At 42.1% G+C, this 13,162-nt stretch overlaps 1 protein-coding gene across 4 annotated transcripts in view; it reads left to right on the forward strand.

The window, feature by feature from the left end:
- Positions 1-3,127: 3,127 nt before the first annotated feature.
- WDR44 (WD repeat domain 44) overlaps positions 3,128-13,162 on the forward strand; it is a 103,860-nt gene continuing 93,825 nt past the window's right edge. For 3 of the 4 annotated variants that reach the window (XR_010154628.1, XM_016943651.3, XM_016943654.3), the window contains exon 1: positions 3,128-3,716. Coding sequence is in view for 3 of the 4 variants with exons in the window: in XM_016943651.3 (XP_016799140.1) it covers positions 3,640-3,716 (77 nt within the window). In the remaining variant the exon portion in view is untranslated. The remainder of the gene's footprint in view (positions 3,717-13,162) is intronic. The other variant, XM_016943653.3, reaches the window with a different exon arrangement.

Below are 13,162 nucleotides of genomic sequence, written 5' to 3' on the forward strand. Positions count from 1 at the left end.
ATTTGTATACTATATGGACTTCTGCATAAAATTAAGTTTGATTAAGGTTCCATTTCTAATACAGAGAAAAGCTTCAAAACCACTGCCTTGGATGATACCTAAAATCTGCTGCTTTAAAACTCAAGGACTGATATTTCAGGCAAAATAAACACATCTTTTACATCTTTAAAAGTGATGATGGGGCCGGGCGCGGTGGCTCACGCCTGTAATCCCAGCACTTTGGGAGGCCGAGGCGGACGGATCAAGAGGTCAGGAGATCGAGACCATCCTGGCTAACACGGTGAAACCCCGTCTCTACTAAAAATACAAAAAAATTAGCCGGTCGTGGCGGCTAGCACCTGTAGTCCCAGTTACTCGGGAGGCTGAGGCAGGAGAATGGCGGGAACCCGGGAGGCGGAGCTTGCAGTGAGCAGAGATCCAGCCACTGCACTCCAGCCTGGGCGACAGAGCGAGACTCCATCTCAAAAAAAAAACAAAAAAAAGTGACGATGGGCAGTATTTATATGCGTTTTAACGTTTCCAGCAATTCATTCTAGCAATTGGCTTTCTCATGCAATTGATAAAAGCATTTAAACGGAAACTTTAAAAGCTCTAAAAATGTTACCAGTTTATCATTCCTATCCATTTTACCTTTTTCTAAGTATAATGTTTAAGGCAGCTTAAAAGGTCCAAGAGAGCTGATATGGTATATTGAAAAAAAACAAAGCACCAAACTAGGACTCCGTATTTGTCTCCACTGCTAGATTATTAGCTTTTTGTAGGCAGAAACTTAAGTTGTCTTTTTCTGTTTTGTTTTTGTTGTTGTTGTTGTTGTTTTTGAGACAGAGTCTCCCTCTGTCGCCCAGGCTGGAATGCAGCAGCGGGATCTCAGCTCACTACAACCTCCGCCTCCCAGGTTCAAGCAATTCTCCTACCTCAGCCTCCCGAGTAGCTGGGACAACAGGCAAGTGCCACCACGCCCCCCTAACTTTTGTATTTTTAGTAGAGACAGGATTTTGCCATGTTGGCCAGACTGGTCTCGAACTCCTGACCTCAAGTGATCCGCGCACCTCGGCCTTCCAAAGTGTTAGGATTACAGGTGTGAGCCACCGCGCCGGATCTAGTTGTCTTTTTAATCGGTCAATTGTCCTCAGCATCTAGAACGCTTCATGACACCAAATTGTATATGTTTACTAAACTGAGCGACTGGTTTCCACACACGGCATTTTGTTTTTGTTGCTGCTGTTGTTTTGTGTGTGTGTGTGTGAGAGACAGGGTGTGGCTCTGCTGCCCAGTCTGGAGTGTAGTGGTGCTATCTCAGCTCACTGTAGCCTCAACCTCCTGGGCTCAAGCGATTCTCCCACCTCAGCCTCCACAGTAGTTGATTCTCCCACCTCAGCCTCCACCATAGGCACATGCCACCACACCCAGTTAAATTTTGAATTTTTTGTAGAGACAGGGTTTCACCATGTTGCCCAGGCTGGTCTGAAACTCTTGAGCTCAAGAAATCCGCCTGCCTCGGCCTCCCAAAGTGCAGGGATTACGGGCGTGAGCCACCGCGCCTGGAACTAACACCTCTATCATACAGAGAAAACTAACTTTTTTTTCTTTGGAAGCCATAAATTCACTATTAGATATCTAGGAAGAGAACACATTCAGGTAGTTAACATCTTTCCATAAATATATATTTCCCTACCTTATATCTGGTATCTTTCCATAATCCAAAAAGAAAACAAAAAAACCTATCTTAGTGAGCAAAACGTTTTTAAAAGTTAGTACTTTGAGTTACATTTTTATACCTAGGAAGTTAATTAACATGTTTAAGACACATAAAACCTAATAATTTTTAGGTTTGACAAAAGTCATACCCTCACAAGGATCCACAAATCCCTTGTCTCCAATTCTGAAACTTCAAAAGCTCTGGAAACCAAGTTTCTGGTTTGTTTTTTGTTTTTTAGTAATTTATTTGACAGTCAAATAGATCTATCTTAAACTTATTTGGCAGAAGCGTCTGACTCAAACTGAATGAGGCTATTTACTTGTATTTATTTATCCCGTATGAGCAATCATATATCTTGCTGCAAAAATATTAATATATTTGATTACGCAGTGTTTTCCCTAAACTCCCTGGGGTATTATAGAATATACAGTATATGACATTTGGTTTTTACCCAAGTCCACTAGACCACAGCAGACCTTGCCCTGATTGCTTGACAAAGTCTAGAGCCCCTTTCCAGTTTCTCTGAGACCATACCCCTGGCTCCAATCCAGCCTTTTCTTGAATACTAATTGAGGCTGCACGAACAGCTCAAAATGCCTATCATGATGTCAGTTGGAGAAATAAATATGCTGTGTGATCATACTGAAAGTCAATGTTATCACCTTGATGGTCAATGACCCGTGGTTTAAGAAGAAACATCTCGGTTTTTTAAAAAGTACCTTTCTATTTTTATCACCGGACGCTGGGCAGTTGAGGATCAGAATTAAGCCATTAGCTCGTAGGCTTGCAATGATATCTGCTCAATAAATATTTACCATTTAGCTGACGCACATCTTGGGCAGTATGTAAGAACTTCTCTCACACTGTGTTGGCAGCGACAGACATGTGCGGAGAAAAAGTAACCGGAGGCCTAATACTGGCTCAGCTCCAGCAATAAATCCATCATTACACCATGGAACTGGCACACTCCCCGTGTATATCTCAAGGACCCCACCCTCTGGCCGGCAGGATCATATCTAGGGATCTCAATTAGAGATCTCGTAGTGAATAAGGGCGAGTTATTCTCGTAACGCCAGAGGTGGTGGACCTGCCGACGCCCTAGGGTGGGACATTCCGGGCTTGGATAGTAAGACATCGTAAATATACGCCAAAATGTCCACACCAACGTTTCCCGAGAGTATTTCTTTACAAGTAAAAGACCGACTCAAAATCATCCCTCTCAAAACGCGTCTCTTTGGAACTGCAGAGTTAGGGAGTAAGACTTTCTGCCTGACCCCACCTACGTCGGGCGCGCGCTCTCAGAGCCAGGGCACCACGCTGCTCCTGCGCAGGTCCTAGACTCCTCCCTTCGGGAGGCTCACCCCCTCCCTTCTCGGCTACTTCCGGCCCTCACCGAACGCCCTCAACGCGCTTGCGCCGTTTTGATAGGCTTCTCGGGCAGAAGTAATCGGAGCGCTGCCTCTCTGGAACCGCCCCCGCCACCTCTTCGCCCCGCCCGCGTATTACCGCCCCTCCGAAATCTCGCGAGGGTAGGTGCGCGTCGGTATTTTGCGGGCAACTAGCTCTTCCAGCTGCTGTAAATTGCTGCTGCGGGAGAAACTGGAGCCGCTGTAGCCGGCGCGCCCTTCTTCCCCTACTGCGAGGAGCCACCGCCTCTTTCGCGCTCCTTATACACCTATCACTGGGAGCGGTGGCAGCAACGTTCCCTGGACCAACCGCCGCCTCTTCAGGCGGCCGCTTTGCCGGTCATTCCCGAAGCCCGGCAACTGAGGGCGGCCCCCTTTCCTTAACAGTCTCCTCGCTACAGATCGTCTGCTCCCTCAGCCTCGCCCGAGACCCACTTCCCCAGTCTCGCCCGGGTGGAGGTCGACGAGGAGGAGACAAGAGTCACCCTTCCTCCAGGCGGCGCCGGCCCCCTCACCCGCGGGTGTGTCCTATAAATGGCGTCGGAAAGCGACACCGAGGAATTCTATGATGCCCCTGAAGATGTGCACCTAGGGGGCGGCTACCCCGTGGGGTAAGTGACTGCAGCTACGGCAGGAAGCCGGGCATCCCAAGCCCCCCGCATCTCCTGTGTCTTCCCCCTACACCCCTCCCAGGTCCCGCTGTGTCCGCCACCGCTGTTCCTCCCCGTCTCACTGGAGGACTTCAGAACCCAGACCTGGGGCTTCTTAGGGCGGGGTGACTCGGAGAAGGGGGAGTCAGCCACCTCGGGCAGCCTCCCGGCCGTTTCCCTACTGAACGGTCCCAGGGTCGGTCTCGGAGCCCGTTTCTCTTCTGATCCAGCCTTCTGTGAGGGGGAACAGCTTACGTGCCTGAGTCGGAGATTTGTATCTGTGGGGTTCTGAGCTTACCTTTCAAACATCCGTTTTGGCCTCGGGGACCGTAGATTAAAGGAGCAGTAACAGGAGAAATGTAACTTGTAGTTTTTTATTCTCCCGTTTACCGCTAACTTACCTATTCACTTCAGAGGTGGCTGTAACTCTCCCCTATTTGCCGTCCTCTTTTTCTTGCACACAGCGAAAAGGAGCGGGGGGAAGGTTGGGTATTTGCTTAAGAAAGTCCTCTAGCGAATGTACTCTAGATCAACAGTGTTTTATTAAAATAACACCTTATCGTGAGGTAAAGGAAATCGAATACACGGTCCCTATTAGGCAGAATGCGGTCTAAAAGGATGGCCAGACAGAAGAAATGTGCACAACTGACTGCAGAGGGACAAACAAGTGCTGAGTAATCTGGTGATTGGAAGGAGAGCCCCAGCTTTGTGTTCTTTATCTAATTCTGCAAGATGTTTTAGTGGTGATTAATATGGGTGATTCTGAATAGGAAGTACAGTAGTTGGAATGCTCGCTTGACTAGGACTTGTATTTACTTACCCACTTCTCCACTTTTCAAAGTTGGGGTAGTGCTTTAAAGCGATTTCGCCGAACTCCCCTACGAATGTACGTGGAAATAGAGGCAGTGAAATATATTTTCATGCTGTAAGAACTTGAGGATTGGTAAAATGTAGATGTTAGTATAAAGGACTAATATGGTTCGAGAAGTTCACTGCCTTCAATTCTCACACTTACTCCGTGGGAGAAATAACCCGCTGTGATGCAAGTATAGTTAGCCATGCATGCTAGAAGTCATTCTAAAAACTAATGTATGTTTATACACAATATGCACCAAAAAGTTACAGTAATAAAATCAGAAAGCAATGTACGTTGGTAGATTTCAGATGTTTGTCTTTCCACCAACCTTCATGTCACTGTTGTGGGATTTTGGGGTGGCAGTGGCCAATCTTGAGATGGCACCGAATCTCCTTCAAGTTCAATATCTGAGACAAGTTTAGAGCTAGGTGTAGAGCATAGGAAATACATTTGGGTTTTGAAATGTATTGGATTTCCGTGAAACTTAATTTTTGTGTGTGTGGTTTTCCCTTCAAAGTAATGAACTGACAATTCAGATTGAATGAGAGACCAAGTCCTTTGGTACTTTTGTGTGTGTGTATTGGGGTGGGGGAGGGAAATCATCAGTTTATGAGCTGATCAGTTTAGAACTACTCTGTGGATATTGTTCTTTCCACTGAATAAGTTTAATTTCAAAGGACGCAAGTTATATCAGGACCTGTGTAAACTGTCTAGTCCAGTACCTGGGCACAGAGAAAGCATTCAAAATGTTCATGCTTTTCTCCTTCCTTTCTTGGCATTGGCAAATTTGTTAACTTTACACAAAGCTTATTTTGGGAGATATATAGAACTTGGACCTATTTTACTTATCTAAACCGGATGAGTCATTTTGATAGAATTGATAGAGTCACTTCTTCCCTCATGAGATAATACAGCTTCTCAAGCACTTTGATCCTCTGATATTAGGTGAAAACTGAAAAAGGTTTTTTTGGAACTCAGCTTTCTAATTTTAACTTTAACCTGCCCAGTTACTAAGTGTGTTGAGTTCTATGACTACAGGGTCAATTTGTGGATTTCAGGGCTCCCTTCTGTATTAGAGGATTGGAAAGAGAATAGACTAATCTGGAGAATTGCATCTGAAAAGAACTGGCAGCACTGAGGGCAGAAAAAGGTTAGCATCATTTACATTTTCCTCTATCCTTTGTGGAAGGTTGTATCATTTGCATAAGACACCGTGAGGAGATCTGGGTGGGCAACTTATAACCTAGAAATGTAGTGAGAAATCTTGATTTGTGGAAACAGATTGCCTTACTAGATATTGGTCATCAGAAATATGTTCTGTTCCTTGATATGATCTGGAGTGGCAAACTATACAATTTCTAAGGTTAATAGACTGAATTTGGGCACTTCAGAAATGTTCCTTGCTGTTGTGTGTTTGGGAGTACACAGACTATGTCAACAAATTGTAGTAAACTGAATAGGCAGTGGAGACTTATCTCATGTTTTGTTAATTAGCACAATCCTAATACACAAGCTATTTCCTAAAATTAATTTATTTCTTGCATTTTCCTTCCAATGATTTCTTTGGCTTTGTTAATCTACTCTTTGAAAGCAAATTTAATAAGTTAAAAATCAGCCCAGTTTTTTTAGAGACTTTTAATTCCAGTACAGCCTACTTTTCTACAGTGGCAGATGATCTTCACTTGCCCAGCTTTGCAATTGATATTTTAGGTCAGGTTTTCTTTATTCTTTTCTTTTTTCTTTTCTTTTTTTTTTTTCCCAAGATAGGGTCTCACTCTGTTGCCCAGGCTGGAGAGGTGGTGAGATCATGGCTCACTGCAGCATCAAACTCCTAAGCTCAAGTTATCTTCCCACAGGTGCATACCACCCTGCTCAGCTAAAGGTTTTTTTAGAGATGGGGTCTTGCTATGTTGCCCAGGCTGGTCTCAAACTCCTGGCTTCAAGTGATCCTCCCACCTCAGTCTCCCAGGGCGCTGGGATTACTGTCAGGCATGAGCCATCTCGCCAGGCCCAGGTTTTCTCATTTTTATCTTCATTTTTACATATGAGGAACATTTTTTTTTTTTTTTTGAGATGGAGTCTCGCTCTGTCGCCCAGGCTGGAGTGCAGTGGCACGATCTCTGCTCACTGCAACCTTCGCCTCCTGGGTTCAAGAGAGTCTCCTGCCTCAGCCTCCTGAGTAGCTGGGACTACAGGTGTGCGCCACCACGCCCAGCTAATTTTTAGTAGAGACGGGGTTTCACCATGTTCGTCAGGCTGGTCTTGAACTCCTAACCTCATGGTCCGCCCGCCTCGGCCTCCCACAGTGCTGGGATTACAGGCGTGAGCCACCGCACCTGGCCTAGGAACCTTAGACTCAGAGACGGTTAAGTGAATTTGTCCTAGGAGAGAGCTTTTAAGTGGCAGAACTGGGATTTGAAACCAGCTCTTCAGACTCCTAGTCCAGTATTTTTTTTTTTTTTTTCTGTGGAGGGCGATGAGAGCAGTGACAGAGAGGTGGACAGAGATCCTCCCCTGGTAAATTCTGGAGTAAAATGCTTTAGGACCAAGTTGCTGAATTGAACTGATACATCTCCATTAAAACCAGCAGCCTAAACTTTTTTGTTCTCTTGGCAAGAAATTCCACTTTCTTTCAGCAACGTGTATTTTTGTTTTGTCAGATAGGAATTTTGCAAGATCATAGCCTGTTGCAGCTAGAAGGGACATCTAGTTAAAGTCCTTCGTGTAAAATGTTGTGAAAACTGAAACCTAGAGAGAGAAAGCAACTTGTAAAAGCTGCCACAGCAAATTAATGGTGGAGCTAGGTCTAGAACGCGGATCAGTTTGACTGTCTGGCGTTCTTTCTGCTACCGGGCTGTCTTTTGATAGAGCAGGAAAGAGAAGAGGAATTGTGTGGTACACTAGAAAAGAGCCCTGCACTGTGAGTCATTTTATTTCCTCATCTTTAAATTGAGGGGATTACACTCTTGAGAACCCTTCCAACTCTAAATGTCTTTATATTGAGGTTTAATAGTGTGCTTGTATTGATAAGCTTTTGTTCTTGGTAAATCTTTCGTGATTTTTTTTTAATCTTTTCGTTTAACTTAATGGTATTTGGTACATAGTTCAAGACCCATAAATTTGAAATTAAGTATTTACTGGGTAAATTATATATGAGATGAATGCCCCTGCTAACTCATGTGGTTTATACTTACACATACTAAAGGCTGGCACTGAGAACATGTTGTAAAAATAAATGTAACATTTTCAGCACTCTTTTTTTTAGTGGCAGCCAAAATATTTTTGAGGCCTTGGAAGAAGGATAGAATCATAACATTTTTAGAGTAGGAAGGGACTGGAGATCATTTTAGCCCAGCCTTCCCTTTTAACTGAAAGTGAAATTTAGGGTCTGAGAGGGGAAGTGACACATTGCTAATAAGGGCAGACTTGGAACTAGAGCCCAGGTCTCTTGATTCCTCACTTATACCATGCTACCATGTCTGCGGAAGAAGGGAAAGTATTGCTGGCTATTCCTGCCATAGGTTTCTGGCACTTACCCTATTAGCTGGGCTTTTAAGATGGTTTACTTGACTGTTTCTTCATACCTTGCCTATCAGAGGTCTTGAACTATTTTAGAATCCTAAGTTTTGCTTACGAGTTTTTTCCAAGTGAAAGTGAAAAACAATGGCAAAATAGCTTGTCTAAGAACAGTGATTATTTGTATTATTTTATTCTTAGGCATTTAGTTAGTATTAACTGCAATCTACCATATGCAGATAGGAATAATGATAAAATCTTAAGTCATGGGAACTGAGACCAAACTGTCCTGAATAATTGTTAGGTCTGAAAAACAAAAAGGTGTGTAGCTGCCTTTGTTGAAAACTCAGCTTCTCACTTTACTTAGGTGTCAGAAACATTTCTCTCTGAATTGAAAATTGATACAAGTTTTAATTTAAAAAATACCTGTGCAATATTTATTACTTTAGGGAAGTTTCCTTAAAAATGGCTGTTTGTTGATGAGTTGACATTTGATCACAAATTTGATTACTGAAGGCTTTGAGGAGTGATAGAAGTATATTTACAAATGCTGTTTTATCGCACTCATGTAACATCATATTGAAGTGAGAAAAAACAACCCTCTACATATTAGTTAGTAAATTCAAGTTCTAAATTTAGTGACATCCGGCCGGGCACCATGACTCACGCCTGTAATCTCAGCAGTTTGGGAGGCTGAGGCGGGTGGATCACCTGAGGTCAGGAGTTCGAGACCAGCCTGGCCAACGTGGTCAAACCCCATCTCTACTAAAAATACAAAAATTAGCCGAGCATGGTAGCACACACCCAGCTACTTGGGAGGCTGAGGCAGGAGAATCGCTTGAACCCGGGAGGTGGAGGTTACAGTGAGCTGTGGTCATGCCACTGCACTCCAGCCTGGGCAACAGAGCAAGACTCCGTCTCAAAAATAAATAAATAAATAAACAAACAAACAATTTATATTTAGTGACATCTGACTGTCAGTTGGTAACTCATGGGGGTAGGATAGTCCATAGTGGCATGGCAATTTGGGGGCTCAAGTTGAATCTGTATAAACTCCTGTAAATTGGAAACTGTATTCTCTTCTTGTGATAATCTACTTCATAAGATAGGACAGATAAAATTTGTGTTGTTTTTTTGTTTTTTGTTTTTTTTTTTGAGACAGGGTCTCACTCTGTCACCCAGGCTAGAGTGCAATGGTGCAATCTCAGCTCACTGCAGCCTCGACCTCCCCAGGCTCAGGTGATCCTCCCACCTCAGCCTCCCAAGTAGCTGGGACCACATATGTGCACCACCACGCCCAGCTAATTTTTCTATATACATATATATATATATATATATTTTTTTTTTTTGTAGAGATGGGGTTTCACCATGTTGCCCAGGCTAGTCTCAAACTCCTGGGCTCAACTGATCCACCCAACCTCGACCTCCCAAAGTGCTGAGATTACAGGTATGCACCACTGCACCTGTCCCTTGATTTTAAAAAATATTAAAAACCTAAATAGTTTTAGGATGTGAAGTATAGTGGTGGTCTTAAACAGAAAATAATTTCTAATTATTGGTATTTTAGACTTACGGTCTAACCTTTACATTACCCAACACTCCATGTGTTTGTACTCTTAAGTTCATTGTTAAGACTTTGACAGAATCAGGTGAATTTGCCAGGCAAGCACCTTTAAGAGGCTGCTTGTTTCCTCCTCATACTCTGCAATTTTGTTAGTTACTTCCTGGGGTAGTAGTGGAGGTGGAGGAAGGGAGTATAAAGAGATCATGCAGGTTGTGGTGATGGAGGTGGAAGAGGTAAAGGTAGCCCCAGCAGTAGGTATAGAGACCAAGTTACAGTGCTGCTTCCTGGGGCATGGATAACTGAGATAAGACAAATCCCATCATTTTGATACACATGTTCACAGCATGAATTAAATAACCCCTTCTCTAAGAGATTAATAACCTATAAGAAATACCTCAAATCAAAGTTAAAGTAACAAAAATTGTAGGTACTTTATGATGTCCTACTGATATTTAGCTTGAATTGATAAATAACCTATGTTTCTCATTTCTATCCATAGTTAGGCTGATATCTACAAACTTTCACAAGGTCTGTTCCCCTCTCACTGTTGGATATTATTCAGCTAACCAGCTAAACCTTTAATAGGGTGCTTTCCTTACTCTTCAGAGTGAAACTCTTTCTATTCCCTTATTTCAAACTCAGCAGTGTTTGTGTTAGTCTGTCATCTCATGATTCAAAACCGAGGAAAAAGCACCTACGACATAATGTGGGCCTCATACCTGATGGCAACCCTGATGTTTTTCCTCAGTCAGTATACAAATTTATCTTGGTTACTATAGCAACCAGTCTATCAGTTATTCTTCTAGCTCTTTTGCCTTCTCTCAGATACTAGGATTACCATATAATCAGGTTCTGCCAGAGCGCTTCAGGTCTTAGAGTTCTATTACCAGCTGCAACTGTCTGGCAGTTCACAGTTTGGCATTCCATCAGAGTCAGTTGTTTTTTAACTCCACAAAACCTTTTTGTCTCCAAACCGTTTTAAACATTTTAAACATATATAATTTAACAAAAACATGTTTAGGCAGCAATTTCCTCATACTAATTTTCTCAATCCAGTGTTAGTCATTGCCCTGAAGATTGAATGCATTGCATCACTGCATCCAATAGCCATCCCTTTATAATAACAAGTAGAATCAATTTCCAGATCGAGGGTGACCATTTAGGAAATATATTTGCAAATGTGATTTTAGACTCAGTATCATCACAAACTAGCTAAAATGACTTAAAAGCATCTTGATCATCAGCAGCTACCAAATAATCCAACTTTTAACAAAAATGATTTCTATAGGTTGTAGAAAGAATGTTTGGCCTTTAGATTAATTCATTTTAATTTGAGAAAACTGTTTAGAAAACTAATAGGAAGTGTTATCTTTTGTAGCCCTTGAATAAACAGGAAGAGAACAGTAAAGACTGAATAGTTGTATGGGTCTTTTTTTTTATATTTATTTGACATACTTTTTTAACTCTTAAAAACCTCAGAATTCATGTAACTAAAATAGTTTTAAATTATAAATATGTTTACCTGTTTTGGTCAAAACAAGGATTGGCCAGGTACAGAAGCTCATGCCTGTAATCCCAGTGCCATGAGAGGCTGAGGTGGAGGGATCACTTGAAGCCAGGAGTTTGAGACCAGCCTGGGCAATGTAGCAAGACCTCATCTCTACAAAAAGTTTTTAAAAATTAGTTGGGCATGTTGGTGCATGCCTATAGTTCTAGCTATTTGGGAGATTGGGGCAGGAGGATTCCTTGAGCCCAGGAGGTCGAGGGTGCAGTGAGCTATGGTCACGCCACTGTACTCTGGCCTGGGCGATGGAGCCAGACTCTTGTCTCTTAAAAAAAAAAAAACTATAGTTAAATTATGATAATGCTTCAAGGAAATCTTTAATTGTACAAATAGACTTAAGACTGGTTTCACTTTCTCCACAGAGTCCTGATCTTTAAAATTTTTCAAAGGGGGAGTCAGTTTTTTAAAAAATCTGAGGATGAAATATAAGATTTTTTGAAACTTCTGAGGGAAAACTTGAATGGTATTTTTTTTATTATACTTTAAGTTCTGGGGTACATGTGCAGAACGTGCAGTTTTGTTACATAGGTATACACTGAATGGTATTTTCTAATAGGTATCCTATACAGAACAAGCCATACCTGTAACAAGCTATCTATATCTGTATAAAACCTACTTGGCCACTACTAATTGTAATAGACTATTCCAGTACAAAACTCACTGAACCATGGGCATTCTTAGGAACCACAGATCAAACTTTCTAGAGAACCTATAAATAGTATGTAGTGCTGTATGCAAACTCACTGTCCCAGGAGCAAGCATCCTGATTACTAAGCAAGCTCAAGAGAAGAGGTGGGAGTATTCTTTCTGACATTGTTCTTGAACTGGTAAGAATAGCTGTGGATGAACTTAATATCCATAGTCCTCTTTTAATTCTGTGCATGAAAGTATTTATTGAAATTGGAAGACTAAGGGAATCCTCTTTCTGGTTATTAGCAGTACTGTTAACAATTGAATTTTTTTTTAAATCTGTCTTTTAAAATATATTACCTATCCATGCCAAACTAAAATGGCAGGTGGATTGAACATTTCACTCAGCCCCAACTACACCCCTTTCACTGCCAGCTTTTTCTTTCCTAGCATAGTCAATGTCATTAGTACAGAGATTTCCTAGTATAACTACTTCTTGTCCCTTAAAACTGAGAAGGGTCAGTGATGGAAGAAATATAAAGGGTGGGAACTTTTGGAAGGAGTAAGGGAAAAATTGGTTGCATTGGATATGGTGGACAAGTTGGTAAAGACTAGTGTTACAGGTGGTGCTTAGTCATTGGATTAGTGAAAGATGGGTGAGCAGAATGAACAAGTAGCTTGATAAAACTAGTAGCTTTGTGAGTGAAAGCAAGTAGATTTGTCTGTATTTTGCAATGGGTATTTTATCTTTATTAGCTTGGCTTAAGGGTTAAGGTTAATGATTGAGATCAGTCCTTTTTCCTTTAAGTGCACCTTACTGTGCCTATTATGTCCCAGATCATAGCCCTTAGCTGTTGACTTTTAACCTTTGCCTTATTTCCCACCATAGTCCACAGTTATGTCTAGCAGTGCACACAAGGTTTAGTTGGGGAGGCGGGTGGTGAGTAAGCATGCTCTGTGGTATCTGCTGCTCTTCACAATTGGTTCTGATTTTGAACTTCCTGGTTCTCTCCAATCTCCAGTCACCCCTAAACACACACAGGTACCAGTTCCTATAAGAGGAGGTAGCTAAGGGAGCTGAGGCAAAGAGAGTGCTTTGGATGTATAGGTTCTTCATAACTTGAGGACATCCTATACCCAGTAAATATTAAATGTTAACAGTGAAACCTTGGGTGGTGTTGCCAGTTATCCTGCATTCCTGTCAGTTCCTTGTTACCAACTTTTTTTTCAGGAATGAATGTGTTCACAGTAAGAAAGAAATATTATAGTGCTACATG

Source organism: Pan troglodytes, chromosome X (genome assembly GCF_028858775.2).
Source record: "Pan troglodytes isolate AG18354 chromosome X, NHGRI_mPanTro3-v2.0_pri, whole genome shotgun sequence".
In the NCBI taxonomy this organism is placed as follows: Eukaryota; Metazoa; Chordata; class Mammalia; order Primates; family Hominidae; genus Pan; species Pan troglodytes.